At 47.6% G+C, this 22,321-nt stretch overlaps 1 protein-coding gene across 1 annotated transcript in view; it reads left to right on the plus strand.

Moving 5' to 3' along the window:
* DHRSX (dehydrogenase/reductase X-linked) overlaps positions 1-22,321 on the plus strand; it is a 195,733-nt gene that overhangs the window by 47,760 nt on the left and 125,652 nt on the right. Inside the window, exon 3 of the mRNA XM_060087629.1 lies at positions 33-101. Coding sequence (XP_059943612.1) covers positions 33-101 — 69 coding nt within the window. The remainder of the gene's footprint in view (positions 1-32; positions 102-22,321) is intronic.

Below are 22,321 nucleotides of genomic sequence, written 5' to 3' on the forward strand. Positions count from 1 at the left end.
ACCCTGAATTGTATCTTTTCTTTTCCTTGTAGGCGGAAATAACGAAGGGAAAGCGGAAGAAGCTGTGAGGAAGATAAAAGAAGAAACCCTCAATGCCAGAGGTACTCTCCTGCCCGGTGGACAGACGGCTCTTCTGCTTGGTCTGGGGGCTGCAGACCCTGGCGTGGGCTCAGGGACCCGGATGGTGGAAGTGGCTTTGGGCAGCGGTGTCCCTGATTCTTGGGCTTTTCTCTGGGGGGGCTTTTGTCCTCCTTGGGGAGTGGAAGGTGGCAGCAAGCATGCTGCTACGGCGGCACCTGCTGGGGAGGGCGTTCCTTGTGAAACTGGGACCCGTTTTCATTCCCTGTCGATCTCCAGGGCCCTCTGAGGCCCCTGTTCACTCAGGAACCGTTGGATGTACCCTCCGGCAGGTGCACCTACTTTTCTCGGGTTCTTGAGGGGAAGATGCCCCAAACAGGACCCTGCTGGGTCTCACGGGGATCAGCGCTGCCCCGTGGTGCATCCCCGGGGCCTTCTCTACCCATTGAATCCGGGGAATACACACACGGCCCTCACATCTTTCCTGATCCCAGCGCTCTCCGGTGCTTTCTGAGCCCAAGCCTGGTGCCTTATGTTTTCAAAAAGCACATGCAGGTTACTTTCTTGGCCACCAGAGCCAGGGTGTTTGAAGCATCACCCAGAAGCTGAGGATTCCCATCTGTGGGCAGATTGCAATTCCTGAGAGACACATGAAAACCCCGGACGGATGGATAAGCCTTATCTGTCCCTTTGTGTCAAGACTCCCACTTGTGGGTGTTCAAGGTGACCGTCCGGCCCTCTGCCCAAGGCTGGGGCGTGTTGACATTCCCAGTGTCTCCCCTGCCCTCGTGGCAGGATGCCTTTGATCTTTTTCCTTTTTTTCTTTTTTTAATGGGGGTAGAGTTGTTTTACAATGTTGCGTTAGTTTCTGCTGTACCGCGAAGTGGAGTTCCCTGTGCTCTATAGCAGGTTCTCATCAGGTATCTACTAGGATGCCTTTGATCTTGAGAGAGAACACAGAGGGGCTTCCGCAGCTCCTGCAGACACAGGCGCTGCTTCTCTCCGTCACCTGCCCCGGGGCAGAAGTGGTCCACTGTCGTGACAGCCGATCGTGACCCCCCCGGTCCCTAGTTTGCAGTGGCTCAGCGAGCCGCTCTCTCCAACGCCTTGGTTTCCACCCAGCGTGTATTTCCCGGGCATCTAGCAGTAGCATCACCAGGGGCAGGTGGTTAGAAGTGCTGATTTCCAGCCCTGAGCATGGGAACTTCTGCAGGCGTGACCGGGAACCTGCATTTTCCCACACCCTCCCCGGGAATCCCCCTGCGCCCTCAAGTTGAAGAATCGCTGCTGTCGTGACTGCATGAAACCATAATTTCCAGACCAAAAGAGGAGTCTCGTGGGAAACCGCCAAAGCGTGGGCCTCTTTTCGTGACTTGAAAAACAGTTGGAAAAAATGAAAAAATAATTCACCCAAACTCGCTCGCGTTACAGGCCTAATCGGCAAGGTGCCAGGGTTCATCTGGGGCTACGTGTGCTTCTTTAGAACGTTTAAGAGCTTCATGTGTTCTGACAGAGCTGTAATCCGTAGCCCTGATTTATGGCAGGAAAGAACGTTCTAGAACATCTTTAGACAATTTCCTGGTGGCATCAGCTTTGTACGCTGCGATTCACAGTTGGTTCGGAAAGCTCACGGATTAAAGGGAAAACGCCTCCATAGCAGCTCCGTGCCGGAGGGGAGGCCCCCAGGGCCTGCGCTGGGCAGGGCGATGATTCCTAATCACCCAGGACGGTGGTGTCAACGTTCCTCTGGTCAAGGCTGGTGACAGAGCCTCGTCTGTGTCTGCTCCTGGGTCTTCATTTCTAGCAAGTGACACCAAGTAGATCCATGAAATTTGGATCTGGGAGAAGTAGCCGCCGGGGTGGATAGTCAGTCAGGTGCACACCGACAGCAGAGAAAGCCCAGAGGTCTGCACAAGTCTCAAACCCCAGCCTGCCTGCACCCCACTTCCTGGCAGCCACCCCCTCAGGCATCCGAGTTTATGGAAAGGGTGAGGCTGGGCATCCTTGGTGGGCAGTGGCCCCGCGCTGGTCCTTGTGTTGCTTGGAGCGGCCCTTGCCCAGAAGCTGGCAGCGCTCAGGGAAGCTCAGGTTCCCCCTGGCCTGGGAGGGGGCGTGGGGGCCAGGGAGGTGTCTGGACACAAGCTGAGTGACCCCTGAGGTCTGCAGCAGGGATATGGTCTGAGCCAGGGTGAGCGTGGCCACTCCCACGGGGGCTGGTCCAGTGAGGGAGCGAACCCTTGATTACACACGCACATGCACACGCACCTTTTAAAATTCCTCTTCTGTGCGTTGAACCAAACATGAAAGCAGCGCTGTCTGTATTTTACACCAGAAGCCCGGCACTAGGAAGTCGGTCCGTGGACACCGCAGCCCGTGAACGCCTGGAAGGGTCGCCATGGGACAGGTGGGAGATGCTGAGACCCGGCCAGAGGAGGATGGTTTGGTGGTGGTCCTCGAACTGACGGTGCTGAATTCGCATCCAGCCTCGGGATTCCCCCAAGCCAAGGTCCATAAGGTCCAGCCAGTCCCGGGGGAAGAGGGGCACTCCCTGTGCCGGGGACCTGCTGCGCAAGGGCAGGGCCGGTGGGGACACTGGGTCTCCCTGTATATCGGTGGCCGTCGGTCGGCCCTCACCCTTCCTCTTGGCTTAGCTCCCGGCAGACTCGGCCGGAGCCGGTCTGGGTCGGGATGCTCTCTGGAGGGGAACCCACAGCCCTGCAGAGGTGCTTCTGCTCAGACTAGCTGCCCTGCCACAGCTTCTGAGGGTCTTGTCCACACAACCCCCGGCCTCCCCCGTGGGCAGGGGGAGCCCCACCTGTTCCTCGCTTATGGCTCTTCCATGATCCTCTGGATTCTTCTCTTTTTTTTTGGAGCAAAGCAGCAGATAGCCTGAGGCTAGCAGATAACTGTCGAGAACACAATTATTTCTTTTCTTTTTGAAATTTTTATTGGGGTATAGTTGCTTTACAGTGTTGTGTAGTTTCTTCTGTACAGCAAAGTGACTCAGTTATACATATACATGTATCTATTCTTTTTCAGGTTCTTTTCCTATATAGGTCATTACAGAGTATTGAGTAGAGTTCCCTAACACAATTATTTCTAAATGCCGAATTTCTCTGTAGCCTACCTCCCCCCTCATCTCTGTACTGACCCTTTTTTCTTAGTTCTTCGTTGAATGCTTTATGTGCTGTAATTTCTGCCTTTGACATCACGGTCAGTTGAGGTCATAGTTTGGGCTGGGATGGGAGGATACCTGCATATCAGTGTATAACTAGTTTGGCTTTCAGAATGATATATTTGTGAGTATGGTCAGGAATAAAGGTGATGTGGCTCATTTCCCAACCTAGAGATTTCCAGGGAAGAGACTTTTCAGACCTTATCACCATGTGTCCATGGTACTGAAACCTTTATGGCTCTTGAGTAATTATGTGCTGATGCAAAGCTCTCTTATTTGGAGCAAATAGTCTTGCTAATTTACCAAAAAAGAAAAAACAAAACCCACCCCAAAATACCAATAAAAACCCGAACACCACAAAAACAAACAGCAAAATGGCATAACAATGTTCAAATGAACCCAAATGGAAATAGATAATTTAAATACTTTTATTTTTTTATTTTATTTATTTATTTTTTTTGCGGTATGCGGGCCTCTCACTGTTGTGGCCTCTCCCGTTGCGGAGCACAGGCTCCGGACGCGCAGGCTCAGCGGCCATGGCTCACGGGCCCAGCCGCTCCGCGGTATGTGGGATCTTCCCGGACCGGGGCACGAACCCGCGTCCCCTGCATCGGCAGGCGGACTCTCAACCACTTGCGCCACCAGGGAGGCCCTAAATACTTTTAAAAGGACTCCAGGCAGGTAAACTTTGCCCATTGCACAGTGACGCACGCAACCCACGAGGGAATTCCCTAGTCCCCAATCCTAGGAAATGCGGTGTCTGTTCTTTGTTTTTAAAAGGAGAAAGGCGTCCCTTGCTTTGTGACACTGTTTCCCACTTTTCCAGTGTCAGCACTGTCTTCCTGGACAAGTTTACACCTTTCCTAACGTCATTCTTCTTTGAAATTTTTAAAATTAAAGTATATCGTGTTAATTTCAGGTGTACAGCACAGTGATTCAGTTATACATGTACATAGACTCCTTTTCAGATTGTTTTCCTTTCTCGGTTATTACAGAATATTGAGCAGAGTTCTCTGTGCTCTACAGTAGGTCCTTATTCGTTATGTATTTTGTATATAGTAGTGTGTCTGTGTTAATCCCAGACTCCTAAGTTGTCCCTCCCTCCCACCTGTCCCCTTTGGTCACCGTAAGTTTGTTTTCCACGTCGGTGACTCTGCTTTGTAAATAAGTTCATTTGTATCATTTTTTAGAAAGATTTATTTATTACTTATTTATTTATTTTTGGCTGCGTCGGGTCTGAGTTGCAGCACGCAGGCTCTTCGTTGTGGTGTGCGGGCTTCTCTCTAGTTGTGGCGTGTGGGCTCCGGAGCGCATGGGCTCTGTAGTTTGTGGCACGCAGGCTCTCTAGTTGAGGTGTACGAGCTCAGTAGTTGCGGTGTGTGGGCTTTGTTGCCTCGCGGCATGTGGGGTCTTAGTTCCCCTGACCAGGGATCGAACCCGTGTCCCCTGCATTGTAAGGTGGATTCTTTACCACTGGACCACCAGGGAAGTCCCTGTATCATTTTTTATTGAAGTATAGTTGATTTACAGTATCATGTTAGTTTCAGGTATACAGCACAGTGTTTCAGTTTTATACATATATTCCTTTTCAGATTCTTTTCCCATATAGGGTATTACGAGATACTGAGTAGAGTTCCCTGAGCTGTTCAGTAGGTCCTCGTTGGTTGTCTGTTTTATATAGAGTAGTGTGTATATGTCAATCCCAATCTCCTAATTTATCCCTTCCCCCGCCCCATGGTAACCATAAGTTTGTTTCCTATATCTGTGATTCTATTTCTGTTTTGTAAATAAGTTCATTTGTACCATTTTTTAGATTCCACATACAAGCGATATCATATAATATTTGTCTTTCGCTGTCTGACTTACTTCACTTAGTATGATAATCTCCAGGCCCATCCATGCTGCTGCAAATCATATTATTGCGTTCTTTTTTATGGCTGCGTAGTATTCCATTGTATATATGTACCACATCTTCTTTATCCATTCATCTATTGATGGACGCTTAGGTTGCTTCCATGTCCTGGCTATTTGTAAATAGTGCTGCTATGAACATTGGGGTGCATGTATCTTTTCAAATTATGGTTTTCTCCTGTCTTTTTGATTTAACTTAAAATGGCCCTTATTGACAGTTTCCTGTTTCTTACAGGCATCCTTTTCTTTCCCTCTTTCTTTTTTTTTTTTTTTTTTTTTTGCGGTACACAGGCCTCTCACTGTTGTGGCCTCTCCGTTGCGGAGCACAGGCTCCAGACGCGCAGGCTCAGCGGCCGTGGCTTACTGGCCTAGCCACTCTGCGCCATGTGGGATCTTCCCAGACCGGGGCACAAACCCGTGTCCCCTGCATCAGCAGGCGGACTCTCAACCACTGAGCCACCACGGAAGCCCTTATTTTTTTTAAATTGAAGTATAATTGATGTACAATATTATATATTTCATGTGTACAGTATAGTGATTCACAACTGTAAAGGTTATACTCCATTTATAGTTATGGAAAAATATTGGCTATATTCCCTGTGTTCTACAACATAACCTTGTAGCTTATTTATTTTATACATAGTAGTTTATACCTCTTAATCCCCTCCCCCTATGTTGTCCCTCCCCCCCATTGGCAGCTACTAGTTTGTTCTCTGTATCTGAGAGTCTGCTTCTTTTTTGTTATATTCACTAGCTTGCTGTATTTTTTAGATTCCACATATAAGTGAGATCATAGACTATTTGTCTCTGTCTGACTTACTTCATTTAGCATAATGCCCTCAAAGTCCATCCATGTTGCTGCCAATGGCATGATTTCATTCTTTTTTATGGCTGACTAGTATCCCACTGTGTATATATGTACCACATCTTCTTTCTCCATTCATCTGTCTGTGGACACTTAGGTGGCTTCCATGTCTTGGCTATCGTGAATAGTGCTGCTGTGAACATTGGGGTGCATGTATCTTTTCAAATTATGGTTTTCTCTGGGTATGTCCCCAGGAGTGAGATTGCTGGATCATACGGTAGTTCTCTTTTTAGTTTTTTAAGGAACCTCCATCCTGTTCTCCATAATGGCTGCACCAATTTACATTCGCACCAACAGTGGAAGAGGGTTCCCTTTTCTCCACACCCTCTCCAGCATTTGTTATTTGTGGTCTTTTTAATGACAGCCACTCTTGACAGTTGTGACGTGATGGTGAATGATTTAATAAGTGAATTTTGAAAAAAATGGACTTTTAATTTTGGAACAATTCTAGATTACAGAAGAGTTGTGAAGGTTCCTGAGTTCCCACATACCCTATGCCTAGTTCTCTCCATCATTAGTATCTTTTTTTTTTTTTTGCCGTACGCGGGCCTCTCACTGTTGTGGCCTCTCCCATTGTGGAACACAGGCTCCGGGTGCACAGGCTCAGCGGCCATGGCTCACGGGCCCAGCTGCTCCGCGGCATGTGGAATCTTCCCGGACCAGGGCTCGAACCCGCGTCCCCTGCATTGGCAGGCAGACTCTCAACCATTGCGCCACCAGGGAAGCCCCATCATTAATATCTTATGTTAACTTCGTGTCTCACAGTGAAAGCACCTTATTGGTCTATGATCCCTGACTAAAGACCTTATGTTTTTTCCGAATTTCCTTAGTTTTTACCTAATGCCTTTCTTCCGTCCCAGGATCCCACACAGGATGCTATGGTAATATCTAGTTGTCCCATCTCTTTAGGGTCCTTTTGGCTGTGATCATTTCTTAGACTCTCCGTGTTTTTTGATGACCTTGACAGTTTTGCAGAGTGCTGGCCAGGAATTTTGTGGAATGTCCCCCTTTCATCTTTAACTTGGTGTCCTGAGGTAGCCAGTGAGCAGGCATGCCTGGATAGACAGACACTAGACAGGTGTTCATACAGACAGATGATTTCCTGTGGGCAATTAGAAGGTTTAACAATGCCTGGGGAAAACCATAATTTGAAAAGATACATGCGTCCCAGTGTTCATTGTAGCGCTATTTATATACAATAGCCAAGACATGGAAACAACCTAAGTGTCCATCAACAGACAAATGGATAAAGAAGATGTGGTACATATATACAATGGAATACTACTCAGCCATAAAAAAGAAAGAAATCATGCCATTGGCAGCAACTTGGATGGACCTAGAGATTATTATACAAAATGAAGTAAGCCAGACACAGACATATATCATACGATAGCACTTCTACGTGGAATCTGAAATATGAAGTAAATGAACTTATTTACAAAACAGAAACAGACTCACAGACATAGAAAACAAACTTATGGTTATCAAAGGGGCAAGGAGGGAGGGATAAATTAGGAGTTTGGGATTAACATATACACATTCCTATATATAAAATAGATAACCAACAAGGACCCACTGTAGAGCACAGGGAACTCTACTGAATATCTCGTAATAACCTATCATGGGAAAAGAATTTGAAAAGGAATAGATGCATGTGTATGTATAACTGAATCGCTTTGCTGTACCCCTGAAACCAACACAACATTGTAAATCAACTCTACTGCAATTTAGAAAAATGGCTTTCGGCGAGTCAATTCTATTAACAAAGGAAAAAAAAAAGAAAATTTAGAAGGTCATCGTGTCTTTTCTAAAGGGACGAAGGCGCAGCACAGCCCTTTGTGAACATTTAATGTTATCACTGCTCACCCGTGTTCGTCCTGTGAAGGGCTCTTCATTTCTCAGGCTCAGGAATGATTAATGTTGACCTTTGGAATCACCATCAAGGTGACGTCCATGAGAGAGGGGATTGTCTGCCTAGTTTCCTTAGCTCGTCTATAAATACTTACAGGAATAATAATAGAAGAAAAAAACCCACAGGGAAGAATTTTCATTCTCATCGTGCGTCCAATGTTCTATTTCCCCCACCAATAATTTGTGCAATATTTTCACTCCCTCCTGCATTGTCCTGTTATCCTGTTCTGTGTTTCTCCTCTTTTCATTTGTGGCGAGGAATCATCGCCGAGGACATTCATTTTGACCGTTCCCTTCTAACACACCTCAAGGCGCTCTGTGCTTTTAAACTTGGTCATTAGAGAACCTGCTCACGTGACCATCTCTAAAAGTTATTCTGGAAATGTTACTTCCATGATATTTTTCCTCCTGGGGGAAATGAAGTAGTCTTTAGTTGTTCTAGAAGATAAACATACAGTAAGAACGGTTTTTTAAAAAAAGAAAACTTGAAGGATTATGTAATGATATTTCAAACACTTAAATGAGAGCCAGAGGTGAACGTTCCCTGGAAGGGGCTTCTCCTTCAGTGAAAAGGATGTTGCCTCTGAAATTGTAGTCAAGATTCTGATGAGAACAGTGGCTGGCTTGGCCAGCCCGTGCCCAGCTCTGCACACATCTGTGGTCCTCTCCGTGTTATTATCTCTGTGATGCGTGGTTTGGGGTATGCAGAGCCCATGACGTTAGCATGTTAGAAATCGCCTAGATCCACTTTCTAACAGATACTCGGGGGCTCCATAAGCTACTGTTGCCTTGAAGATAAATATTTATTTTCACTTATTGCAGGTTTTGTTTTAAAACCTTTTCCTGAAGAGGAAAGTTTCACTGTCTCCTCAGAGCAGGGTGGGAGATTCACATGGTCCTAAGTGTTTGCAGGTAGCATTATTCCGCCTTCATTTGTGCGAGCTATTCTCCACGCACGTAGAGTTCTGGGTTGAAAATACCACCCTACCCCCAGGATAATTAAAGTTGTTGTGACCTGGACTTCTGGCCTTCATTGTTTCAGATAGGAAATCAGCTATAATTATGATTATTTCCTGAATATAATGTGCCTTCTTTCCTCTTTTTTTTTTTTTTAACTTGTTTTCAGAATTTTGATACTAGGCCTATGTATGGTTCCCTGTGTTTATCCTACTTGGGTTTAAAAGGCTCCCTGTAGCCGTGGGGTAGGAAGTTTTGATAAAATTTGAACAATTTTTAGCCAGTATTTTTCAAATACTTTTCCTGCTTTGTTTTTTCCACCTTCTTGTCAGTCCACAATTACACCTATGGTAGATTACGTGACACTGTCTGACATTTCATTGAGCTCTGTTCATTGTATCCAACTTTCTTTTCTTCCTGTGTACTTTAGCTTGAATGATTTCTATTGAACTATCTCAAGTCCACCAAATTGTTTTTCATTTGTGTGCAGTACGCTTGTAATCCCATCCTTGGATTTTTGTTGTCCTTAAAACTAGCTGTGTTTTTCAGTTTTAGGACTTCCATTTGGTTATTTTTAGTTTGCATGTCTTTCCTGACGTTCTTCCTTTCTTCACCCTTGACCTCCATCTTTTCTTGTAAAAGCTTTGATTCATAATTGTTATCTGAAAGTTCTTGTCTCTTCATTCCAACAGCTACAGCATCTCTGGGTCTGTTTCTATTGATTTTTTTCCTTCTTGACAGCAGGTGACATTTTCCCATTTCTCTGCCTGTCTAGTCATTTTTTTGTGTATTGGACATCGTGATTGATCCTCTGTAGAGATTTTGGGTTCTGTTATCTTCCTCTGAAGAATGTTGAGCTTTGTAGCAGACAGTGATATCACTGGTGGGTTACCCTGGCTTCACCTCTTGTTTTGATGAGTCAATTTCAGTTCTGCCCTTGGGCCTTGGATGGAGCTCTCAATCTTAAGATATGGAGCTCTCAATCTCAATCCTTTGTTCTAAGACATAGCCCATCTCAGGATTCAGGTGAGACTCTGAGCTGTTCACTGAGCCCCTTGCAACTTGGCAAGATGCAAATGTCATCCTGTCTCCCCAGTACCAGGCAGCGGCTGAAATTTCTCTGCTCACATCTTTCAACCTTCCAGCTGCAGTTTGCCCCTGAACTCCTTGGTGTCTTGCCTTGTTTCTGCAGTTCACTAGTCTGCTGAGGTTTCGATGGGATTTTCTACTCAGAATTTTCAGCTCCCGCCCCTGTGGCCTTTCATTTTGGATTGTGCGCCTCCATTCCAGCTGCCCTAGGGGCCCCAGACTCTGACCTCTGACTCCTCAGCCCAACCAATTGTCACTTTCTCTTTGAGGTCTGCATCCGTGCATATTGAAATTTGAGAAGTACCCTCAGGGCACCGCACCACCCCCCAAAAAAAAGATAAATGAGAATGGTCTGTGGCAAACCAGAATGTGTAGCCCCTCTTTAATAAGCTACTGAAGTTAGAATAAAGAGCTTCAGCAAAACAGATAACCAAACCGCTTTTTGTTAGAAATGATGATCATTAGAGTACATAGCTGCATCGTGTTGGATACTTGCTCTGTAGCGGGTATTGTTTTAAATGCTTTACGTGTATGGATTCTCGTGGTCCTCTCCTAGGAAGGAGTTATTATCACTCTTCCCTTTTTACAAGTGAGGAAACCAGGGCACATAGAGTTTTGGAAAGCCTCTTAACATCATGCAGTTAATAAGTGGAGAATTTGAATCTGAACTCAAGAGTCCTGGAAGGAACCCAGAAATAGAGTGACCTTGACGATGGGGAGAGATGGAGAAGGCAGGGAAACAGAAAGAGGAAGGCGGGTGGAAAAAGACAGAAAGCAGCTCAAGCATCTCAACAGATTGGAGTTGGGTGGGTGTTGATGGCCCAGGGTCTCGTAGGGACCCTGGCTTGTACATTGTAGTGTGTTCTGTCCCCAGGACAATCTGTTACACACACACAGCTGTGTGTACCTGTGTGTGTGGCACAAAGATGGCATTGCACGCCTCTGTCAGTGGGACACAGTGAAGGCAGGAGAAACATGGCGGGGTTATAACCCTCCCTGTTATTTTCATAGCGACAAGAATGCAGCAGAGGGAACCACGTATGCCCCAAGACCCCTGAGAGTACCGAGACCTGGGGAGGGCTCCAGGGCCACCACAGCCCATGGGAAGGGTATGGCTCCTTCCAATCCAGAACATGACCCCATGAGGAAGCAAGACCCCCAGCTGCCACCCGGGTTGTGTGTATATATCCATTATCAATATATATCCATGAACAAACTCTTCCAACTTCTGTCTAGTTGGACGTCTTTCTTTGTCATAAAGAGAAGTCCTTATTTTTATGGCTACATACGCTTCTGTTGTCAGGATATCCCAGGGTATTGGCCTAATTTCTCATCAATGGCTTGTGTTTCATTATCCTGTGTGTTCGGTGCCCTTGTATTTGTATCTTAAACACTTACTTACTTTTTCCCCCGATGCCTTCTGATATGTCGGATGAGGAGTCAAAGGCATTGAATGCAGGTTGCCAAACACCTCTCCAGGAATGTGGCACTGAACACGGCCACGACGAGTGGACCACTTGCCCTTGTCCTCCACTGTGTGTTTCCATGTAGAGCTATTCATCTGGGTGATGGTTTGGCCACTGGGTGAAGCCGTTTGGCCTGCAGGGGCCTGGCAAAGATGCTGTGTGCCGAGTGATGCAGGATGCAGGTACTGCAAGGTCTTGGAGCTCCAGGTAGAGACATCTCTCTGTCTGGGTAATCAGGCCACCCATCTCCGTGTGTCCTGAGCTGACCCCCTTACCTGGAATTCACCTTCCAGGACTTGGCAGTTTACTCTTTGGAGTTGATTCAGCCCTTTTCTTTTTCCATCCTCACGTTTGCATCACTCCTCCACCCCGATGCCTGCAGATAAGCCTGGGCGTGGACAGGGAGGGTGCAGCTCGGGGGTTTTCAGGGCTTGGTACACTCCTTCCTTGTTCATTTGTCTAATCACCATCCCAGGTGTGGGCTTCTTCCCGTCAGACGCCCGCCCTGACTTGTCCTCAGGGTGTTCCTGTTTCGAGTACCTGATGGATGGTGCCTTTTCACGCATCCACATTGGAGACATGCTGAAGGGACGCACAGGGCAACCCGTGATGGCATGCGTCTCCTGAATGTCCCGCCGTAGAGCTGGCTTCCCAGCGTAGGTTTTCCAGGGGTGGACCTGTCACTGGGAACCTCACCCTGTACAACGACCCTTCCCATTTGGAGCGAATGCCATGGATCACCTGCTTGTACAATTAAACGTGAGAAGACGTTAAGATTCCTTTAGGGAAACAAGTCGTAAAAAGCCCTCTCTCCTGGAATGTACATTCTTCTTTGTACCCAGTGGTGGTTTGAGGGGTCACCATGCAGGATCTGCTCACCTGGCAGGTACTGTTATTTTTTAAATTGCTACACTTTAGTGTTTAGTACGGTTTTAAGTTTACAGGAAATTGAGGACAAAATACAGGGAATTCCCAATACCTGCCCCACAGTTTCATCTGTTATTAACATCTTGCACGAATACACCACATCCGTGACAACAGATGAACCAGTACACACACATTAGTAACTAAGGTCCGTAGTTTACATTAGGGGTCACGCTTGGTGTTATACGTTCTGTGGGTCTGGACAAATGTGTAATGACGTGTATCCACCATTGTAGTAGCACACAGAGTAGTTTCACTGCCCTAAAAGCCCCCTATGTTCTGCCTATTTATCCCCCCAACCCCTGGCAACCACTGATCCTTTTATTTTTTTATGTATTTTAATTTGTTTTTTTTTTAGTACCGATCCTTTGACTGTCTCCACAGTTTTGCCTTTTCCAGAAAGTCATAGGGTTGGAATCACACAGTCTGTAGCCCTTTCAGATGGGCTTCTTTTACTCAGTCATATGCATTGAAGGTTCCTCCCTGTCTTTTCATGGCTTCAGAGCTCCTTTCTTTTTAGCACCGAATACCTATTTTTATAAAGGACAAAATTCCCCGTATACAGGATTTTAGATGCTCATGGGCAAGCCTGACCGCATACAGCGCTGGGCGGTAGGTGGGTGTACCCAGAGGAGAGGGAGTTGCAGGGTACAACGTCTTCAGTTTTTATTTTTATTTTATTTTTTTTAAACAGAGAACAGGAGTATTTATTTATTTTTAAATTTATTTATTTAGTTAGTTATTTTGGGCTGTATCGGGTCTTCGTTTCTGTGCGAGGGCTTTCTCTAGTTGCAGCGAGCGGGGGCCACTCTTCATCGCGGTGCGCAGGCCTCTCACTATCACGGCCTCTCTTGTTGCGGAACACAGGCTCCAGACGTGCAGGCTCAGTAGTTGTGGCTCACGGGCCCAGTTGCTCCGCGGCATGTGGGATCTTCCCGGACCGGGGCTCGAACCCGTGTCCCCTGCATCGGCAGGCGGACTCTCAACCACTGCGCCACCAGGGAAGCCCCACGTGTTCAGTTTTTGAAAACCACAGCTGTTAGGTTGCCCCCAAAGGAAGGTCAGGGTGAGGGTGAGGCTTAGAGGGAAGAGGTTGGCGGTGGTCCGATTGGACGGCCAAGACTTGGTACATCCCCGCCTGGGCTGGAGGGCAGAGTCTTCCTGAGCCCATACCCAGTCGCTGGGTGTTCAGCCGCTGCACCCACCTGCGTTCCCACCTGGATGCGTTTTCTGCTCTCTGAGGCTGTTTCCTCTCTCTCGTCTAACGTCGGGGGGGCCTCACGGAGGCGCCCCCTGCCCGCTGACTGGCAGGAACACCCAGGGCAGGGTGATGACTGATAGCACATCCTCAGCTCTGCGGATATGGCACTTGGGGGGACCCTTTCCCACTTCCCCCCGCCCCCCGTAACGGGGGCGTGGCTTGTTGTACAGGTTAATTACCCGGAAGTTAATCGTGTGGTTTTAGCCATGCATCCCTCGGGCAGGCTATGTAACAAGAGAAGAGATAACAAGTGTGGTTCAAAGAGAAAAAAAAGAGCTCCGCGTCCTGGCTGCTTTCTGGAAACGTTCTGTCTGGGAAGCCGCGCTCCGGCAGCCGGTGAGGGGCCCCCAAAGGCCACGCCAAGCCTGTCCTGCGGGGACCTGCTCCTGCCCCAAAGACGGAGGCACCATGTGCCTCCGAGCCCAGGGCAGAAAACTGTGTCCCGACAGCTCCTGGCCACGGTCCAGCTCCAGGTGTGTTCGGCCTGCTGCTGCGTCTGCTCCGTGACGGATCACCTGCCCTGAACGTGGCCGTAGCTTCAGCAGTGAGGGCCAGGCGGAAACAGGGTGGTGGGGGTCTGTTCGCTCTGTTTCTCACACTCTGGACCCCCTCGTGCCTCCAGAGAGGGGACGTGGCCTGGGAGCTGCCCTTGACATGCCCTTGAGAGCCTGTTGACCATTTTTATGTTTTGGGCAAAGCTGGGATCACGTCTGCTGGGTGGGGAGACAGGGTTTCCACCTGACCTGGCCGGGAGGTGGGAGGGAAAGTCCCAGGAAGGTGCTGCTGCTTGTTCAGGGCAAGCTGAGGCCTGCGACCGTGACACTGGCCTCGTCCCCCACGACTAGAGATTTGCAGAAGCATCATCATCCATTTCTCAGGGAATGAGGACGGTGACTCTAGAGCGCAGGCTCCGTAGCTGTGGCTCACGGGCCTAGTTGCTACGCGGCATATGGGATCTTCCCGGACCAGGGCTCGAACCCACGTCCCCTGCGTTGGCAGGCAGATTCTTAACCACTGCACCACCAGGGACGTCCCAAGGAAGGGAATTCTGACACCTGCTACCACATGGGTGAATCTTGAGGTCGTGATGCTCGGTGAAATAAGCCAGACGCAGAGGACAAATTCCGTAGGGTTCCACTTCTGTGAGGTCCCTAGGGGAGTGAGATTCATAAAGACAGAAAGTAGGATGGTGGGTGGCAGGGGCTGGGGGGTGGGCAGGAGACGGGGAGTGAGTTTTTAATGCGGACAGAGTCTCAGCTGGGGATGATGGGAAGTTTCTGGGCCTGGATGTGTTTTTGTAACCGCCAGCCTCTTGCCTCTGGGGTCCCTGGGCTCATCCTGGTGACCTCTTTGAGTAGAACCAAGAATGACCCCCTAGGACTCGAACTCCGGTGTTCTCCACAAGACTTGTCACTCCCAGCAGCCCTGGGAGGACGACCGGTCCCCAGGGAGCCACCTCTGTCCTGTTGTCATGGCCACGGCCTTCTTCAAGAGGGAGCCAACACCTATGCTGTATAGCTGCCCCTGCAGGTAACAGGCTTCAGGTCTCAGATTCAGGTTTCTCCAGACAGGTTTCCTCTGTGACTCACCCCAACCCCTAGGCCGGCCCCTTTGCACGTCCTGGGTCTGGCTGAGGTCCCAGAGTTGGGGGCCCCGTCCTCTCACCCCCCAGCATTTCCTCTGCGAGCTTCTACACTTGGGGTGCTCCCCATTTCCCATCCGTTTGTCTGTAACCTTGGTGTCTCAGCTGATACATAGCAGGACCCCCCTTTTAACCTTTAATGCTTCTGATTCAAAATGGAATTTCCAGGGCTTCCCTGGAGGCGCAGTGGTTGAGAGTCCGCCTGCCGATGAAGGAAACACGGGTTCGTGCCCCGGTCCAGGAAGATCCCACATGCCATGGAGCAGCTGGGCCCGTGAGCCATGGCCGCTGAGCCTGCGTGTCCGGAGCCCGTGCTCCGCAATGAGAGAGGCCACAACAGTGAGAGGCCCACGTACCGCACAAAAAAAAAAAAAAAAAGGAATTTCCAAAGGCCCAAACTCACATTAATTTTTGAAAGCTCCCCTTGTAAAGCATGTCGACAGGGGATTCATAGCGAGTAACAAAATATTTTATATTTGAAATGGAAATGCAAGGCATCACAATCTCTGGGATATAGCCAACATATGAAGAGAATTTATGTTGCTCTAGGCTCTTGTACTCGTATGAAATGAAAAAACAAAATTATGACTGGGCACCCAGGGAGTGAAGTAAAAATTAGGAAGCACGAATATGCACGTAATCATAGTGCCCAGAAATAAAGCACCAAGTGGAAAGAGCAGAGAAGCCACAAACAACATCAATAATAGTTTCCTTCCAAAAATAATGAATGGATAATCACCCACCAAAACCAATTATTCATCTTTCATCTCGCAAGACACAGGAACAAATTAGTATTGCCTTGGAATGAGAAAGAGAAAATATCACCCAATAAAAATACGATTTACGTTTGGACAAAAAGGAATTTATTCTTGACTCTGGGCAATACTGTTTGATTATCTGTTACAGAAGGATGTCTCATTCCCCAAAATTGGATTTTCCCAGATTGATGCAAATAGAATTGGAGATCATGCACAGATCAGCGACATGTTGAAAGACCAAAAGTCACAACTCTCCCCCAAAAGGCTGCTGCCTGTAGTGAAGTTCCTAAGTACTCTTTCCAAACCTCCAAGGATGATGTAGATCAAGGATCTGCAAACTTCAGACCCTGAGCTAAATCTGGCCCTCTGCCTTTTTTTTGGCAAATAAAGTTTTATTGAAACAGCTACACCCATTCATTTCCTTACTGTCTGTAGCTGTGTTTGCCCGAGGTCAACAGAGTGAAGAATTGCAACAGAGACTGTATGGCCTGCAAAGCCAAAAGGATTTACTCCTTGGCCCTCTGTGCAAAACGTTTCCCAGCTCTTGATCTGTAGCATTCAAAGGGGCTGTGGCCACCAAGCTTACTTTATGTGTTACATATACTTTTCTTCCTAACTGCACAATTTCCAAAGCAAAGTTATAGCTCAACTTGCTTACTAACCTAGATACAGAACGTTTAGCTTAACTCTAGCTATTGAATAGACTCCCAGGTTAAAAAATACCCTCTGACATAACTACGTCTTCACTTCCTTACAGAAAAAATCATATTTCTCTCAGAAGATAACAGTAAAGCATTCAGGATCATTCACTATCCATTCATTAATAAACTTCTAAAGAAATTAATTTTGTAGCAGCAGCTGGAAGGGTGGCAGGTGGTCTGTCTACACATGAAGCATGAACTGAATGGATAACAATTGAGTTTCCAGTCCTGAGGCTGGTTGATTGGTTCTGGCTGCCTGGTACCCTGAGATGAGAACGATACTTCAGCAAGGGAGACTGTGTTTGATTGGTGATGTCTGCTGTGGTCATGGGGAAAGGACTGTGGCCCATACGCTACAGTCTTTTTTCTTCTTCTCTTATAAATTTATTTATTATTTTTTAAAATTGAAGTATTGTTGATTTACAATGTTGTGTTAGTTTCAGGGGTACAGCAAAGTGATTCAGTTTTCTCTCTCTATATACACACATATATATATATTCTTTTTCAGATTTTTTTCCATTATGGGTTATTATAAGATACTGAGTATAGTTCCCTGTGCTCTACAGTAGGTCCTTGCTGTTTATCTATTATATGTATAGTGTATGATACTCCCAAATTTCTAATTTATCCCTCCCTCCACCTCATAATTGTTATGTGACAGTTATGACCTCATAATTGTCTCAGAACCACAATGAACCGTAAATCTCTGAAAGCATTGGAAGCAGCCACCAGCCAGCACCAGAGCCATTTAATGGCTGGTTCATGGGGAGCATACCCAAGCCTTAGCCACTGCTGGCACTGAGCGGGCACTTGACAAATAAGTTATTTTCGAAGATAATCAGATAAGTTAGGATCTTGCTCGCATGGAGTTTATATTATAGCTGGAGAGGAAGAGTAATCAAATAACAGCACACTTGTCTGAGTCGGCCAAATTATGATAAACGCTGTAAAGCACTGTCCTTAAAGCAGCTATGTTCAAACATTCACTTTCGTCCCCTCGCACGATGCTCTGTCTGGTTTCCTACCCTCCTGTGCAGTTTCCTCTTTCTTTACTGCCCCCTTTCATGCTGGACCCCTTTGTGTGTCATCCGAGCATCTCACACAATGCCCCTCTCCCGGGCATTGCATGCACAGCCATGGTGCTGGTTCTCCCTGATACAGTTTTCTCTGAAGCTCCTGCCAGCTAGACCTCTCTGCCCACGCAGCACATTCAGGACTGGACGTACCGTCTTCCTCATCCCTGATTTGGTCCGGGGTGCCACCACCTCCCAGCTGGAGGCTAGACGCCGGGGTTTCCCTGATGGGTTTTGCGACTTATCAGTCCTCTTTCTCCAGTCAGTAACTGGGCACTGTGTCTGCCTCCTAAACATCTCTCCAAAGCATTCATTTCTTTTTCTGTGCTTCTACCACTACTCCACCTGTTTGCTACCTGGTCCATAACCCATCCTCCTGGCTGAAACCCCTACGGGTGGAGTCCCTCCATGCTTCCACTAGCTCTAGACTTGAACACGAGCTCTCTCCTCCTGCTGTTGACCTACGCACCCTACACTTCTCAGCCTCCACAGCAGACCCCAAAGGAGCTGTCCGAAACTCAGGTACCTCCACGGCTTCCTCCCTTACCCTCTTCCATCTCGCCGACCTCACACATTGTCCTGTGGTTTGTGTAACCGTGTCACTGATTTCCTAGTCCTCTGCATGGTCCCTGGCACATCGTGGACACACAGAAAATGTGCTGGCCAGAAGAACGCAGTGTGGGGAACGTCTTGTACTTTGTGGGATCTCAGTGAATCGCAGATGTCATGACGATGATGGTGACAGTGAAGGGGGTGACGAGTGTTGATAATGATAACGATCATGGTGATGGTGATGATGGTGGTGATAATAGAATGATGATGATGATGGTGATGGCAGTGATGGTGATGACATGGTGATGGTGATGACTACGGCTCTCTTGCCCACTGTAGTTAGTCACACATAAAGAATTTTGGAGGGGATGCCCAGAGGCATTAATGGGCTTCCTGGGGCTGCCCAGCTAGCTGCTGGTACTGACTATCTCATTGGTGTCTGTCCTCTACAATATGCTTTTTCCGCTGTGTTACTGGAGAGACTCATTAATTCTGTGGATTCACTGTGTCCTGTGATGGTATCATATTTAATTTAAGATCATTGTCAGAAGGAATGTCAGGAGAAGCTAATTTGAACTGTCTCGTTGACCTAGGACTTGGTATTTCCTCAATTTTTGCATCTTCTCTCCTGAGCTGAAATTTTGCAGCTTTTACTCAGCTGAGAGAACAGTCTTTTCCTCTGATATCCCCAGAAATGATTAATTCATGTTCGTCTTCATTTCATCGATACCTTTGTCCCTCGATAAGGACGTTGCTGGTAAATTTTATCTCATATCGCTTTTGTCACTTTTCAGCCTTGCTTTTGCATAGAGCATTTATCAGACATATTCCTAGTCACCATGGTAGCTGGCTATACTTTGCGTTGATTAAAGTACATCTTTCAGGACAACATAAAAAAAGAAGCTCCTCCACTACTTCTTAATTTTCTTATATTAGAACTGCAGTTGTAACCTTACCTCTCCATGCTTCTTACGGCTGGAGTTTTCATGATATAAAATACTTACTTTGAAAGCCCTTTCTCAATGAAATCAATTGCATCCCAGATGACTTTTGCACTGGGTACATGGGCACTGAGACAGGATACTTCCCCCCAGGAAAGGTAAGTCAGAGAAAATCAATTTTCTCCTTATTCTGTTCAGAAAAGAACAATCTGAAGGTTGCAGAGGGATTCAGGGGGGAACGGTTGCTCTTGTCTTTTGTTTTTTCTGAGTCCTATTTTGTCCAAATCTGAATTACGTGAATCCTGATAAGCACATACCTCCTGTCAGACCTCCCTTCCCACCCCTCATGGAACGTGTTTGACAGGGAAAGAAACGTTGCCCACATCTGTTAGCCACATTTCTAGGACACGCATCTCCTCACGGATGCTTTCATTCGGGACGTGACTGCCGTGATACCATGCAAAGGTAATGACTGGCACACTCTCGGGATAATTCACGAGGTCCACTCTTCGTGGAAACATCCTTGCTCTACTTAATGGTCCACAGACTATTCTGTGGCCCCTTCGTCTGAGTCTCTTCCCCTGCTGCCACTTCCTCCCAGGAGCCTAGGGAAGCCGGACACATCTGATGTATTCCTCCCCACCCAACCTCCCTGGCTGATGCCAGCCCTCACGCCTGCAGACTCTCGGGTCCTGCCCGCGTTCAGCTTCCTTGCTCAGCCAAACAGAGACTGTGGTTGATGGAACTCAAAGAATGCTTCTCTAGGGAGCAGGGGTTGTGTTTCTGAATACTTTAATTAAGCCCGTTGAGTCTGGGAGGTCCCATAGAACCTCTTCAGGCATCCCCTGGTCCATGTTCTGCCCTCAAGGGCGATGCTGTTGGCCATCCCAGAAGCATGGTGACACTTCTCCATCAAGCTGACTTGTCCATGGAGCTGGGCAGGTGTCAGCCACCTGTCACCCCTCCAAATTTGCACAACCAGGCTCTTAACCTAATCATGCACCCGTCAGGTTGGAACTTTACAGAAGTCCCATCATGCTTGGCATCTTGGTTGCTTCCCTTTGCCTGTGGGAAGCTGCAAAGCTGGGGCTTGTCCTGGGCATAACCAAGATGTTTCAAGACTCAACCCTCTACTTCTAGGGAACATATAGTGTCATGGGGGAAAGACACTGATGCCGATTTTGCTTTCACCTGTTATGCCCCTCCATCTTTCAGAGCCATTCTTTGTCTGCTACTCTTGTGGCTCTTAGATGCTCTGAATTGGGCACCCCCTGATTCTCCTGTTACCGAACCAAACTTTGGTCCACTCGCCCATGTGCAATAAAGCCAATCTACTGACACGGTGTTGTGGTGAAGGAAAGTGCAGCATTTACTGCAGGCACCAAACAAGGAGAAGGACAGGCAGCTCTTCTCAAACGTTCTTGATATACTGGGACTTCCCTGGTGGTGCAGTGGTTGAGAATCCGCCTGCCAACGCAGGGGACATGGGTGCAATCCCTGGTCCGGGAAGATCCCACATGCCGTGGAGCAACTAAGCCCGTGTGCACAACTACTGAGCCTGCACTCTAGAGCCCATGAGCCACAACTACTGAGCCCATGTGCCACAACTACTGAAGCCCGTGTGTCTAGAGCCCGTGTTCTGCAACAAGAGAAGCCACCACAATGAGAAGCCCACGCACTGCAACAAAGAGTAGCCCTGCTTGCTGCAACTAGAGAAAGCCCGTGCACAGCAACGAAGACCCAACGCAGCAGGAAAAAAAGAAAAAAAAGTCCTTGATATAATCCATTGTCTAGAAGCTCACGCCTGCTATCAGCATGTTAATCACTCATCCCTATGCATCCAAAATTAGTTTCTGCCGGGCTGCCTGATGGATTTACCAATGAGGAAGGCAAGTTGCATGTTCTTTAGAAACGTCTTAGTGGATGAGGGCACAGGAAATTTTTGTTGAACGAAACTTGATGACCCAAGGATATCTGAAAATCCATCCCATCATCTGAACTATGAGACTGGAAAGGTCAGTTGCAAAATGCAACAGGAAAACGACTGCTCCTCAGTTTGTAATGCTGGAATCGGCGTGCCAAGCACAGTCTTGGCCCCAAGCAAATGATCTGAAGGTGATGGCTCTTGACTCTGTGGGGTATGGGTTCAGTTTGGTCAGAGTCTTTTCTGCCAAGTACAGAACGCTGCGGTCCTTGAAGCAGACTGAGTGTTTTCATACGTTGTGATTGCAAAATATGGATCCAGGGCAGGATTCTTCCCTTTATTTTATTTATTGCCAAGGAACGCAATTAGTAAACTTTTTATACACGCACACACACACCACCTCTTCTTTATCCATTCCTCTGTCGATGGACATTTAGGTTCTGAGGGTGGGTCTTTAATCCAGTATAACTGGTGTCATTATAAGAACAGAAGACACAGAGAGAGACACTGAGGGGAGAAGCCATGTGACGATGGAGCAGAGATTGGAGAGATGTGTCTACAAGCCAAGGACCAGCAAGGATGGCCGGCAGCCCCCAGAATCTGGAGAGAAAACTACAACAGATTCTCCCTTGGAGCCTCTGGAAGGAACCAGCCCTGCCCACACCTTACTCTGAGACGTCTGGTCTCCAGAACTGAGAGAAGATACTTTTCTGTTGGTTTCAGCCATCTGGTGTGTGGTCTTGTGTGATGGCGGCCCCGGGGAAACTAATACAGGTGTATGTACTCAGGTGGCTCATCAAACTGCATGGCTTGGCCGCGTCGGCGTTCAGGGCAGTAATATTAAATGAACGACATCCAGTGAGTGATCGCCATTTCTCTGTGTTCTCCGGGGGAGTCCACTGCATTGCTCTCCCAGACACACCGTGTAGGATATTTGATGTTGGCTATTTAGACTCACTGGTCCGAAATGCTTACCCTCCATCATCCTCCCATGACCTTCCACCTACAGAGCAGGCTCTGGTTTGTTAGCAGGATGCAGTGCATCAGGGGCTTTCAGATCTATCTTCTCACTTAATTCTCTGCAGATGTTGAG

The sequence above is a fragment of the Mesoplodon densirostris genome, chromosome X (genome assembly GCF_025265405.1).
Source record: "Mesoplodon densirostris isolate mMesDen1 chromosome X, mMesDen1 primary haplotype, whole genome shotgun sequence".
Lineage (NCBI taxonomy): Eukaryota > Metazoa > Chordata > Mammalia > Artiodactyla > Ziphiidae > Mesoplodon > Mesoplodon densirostris.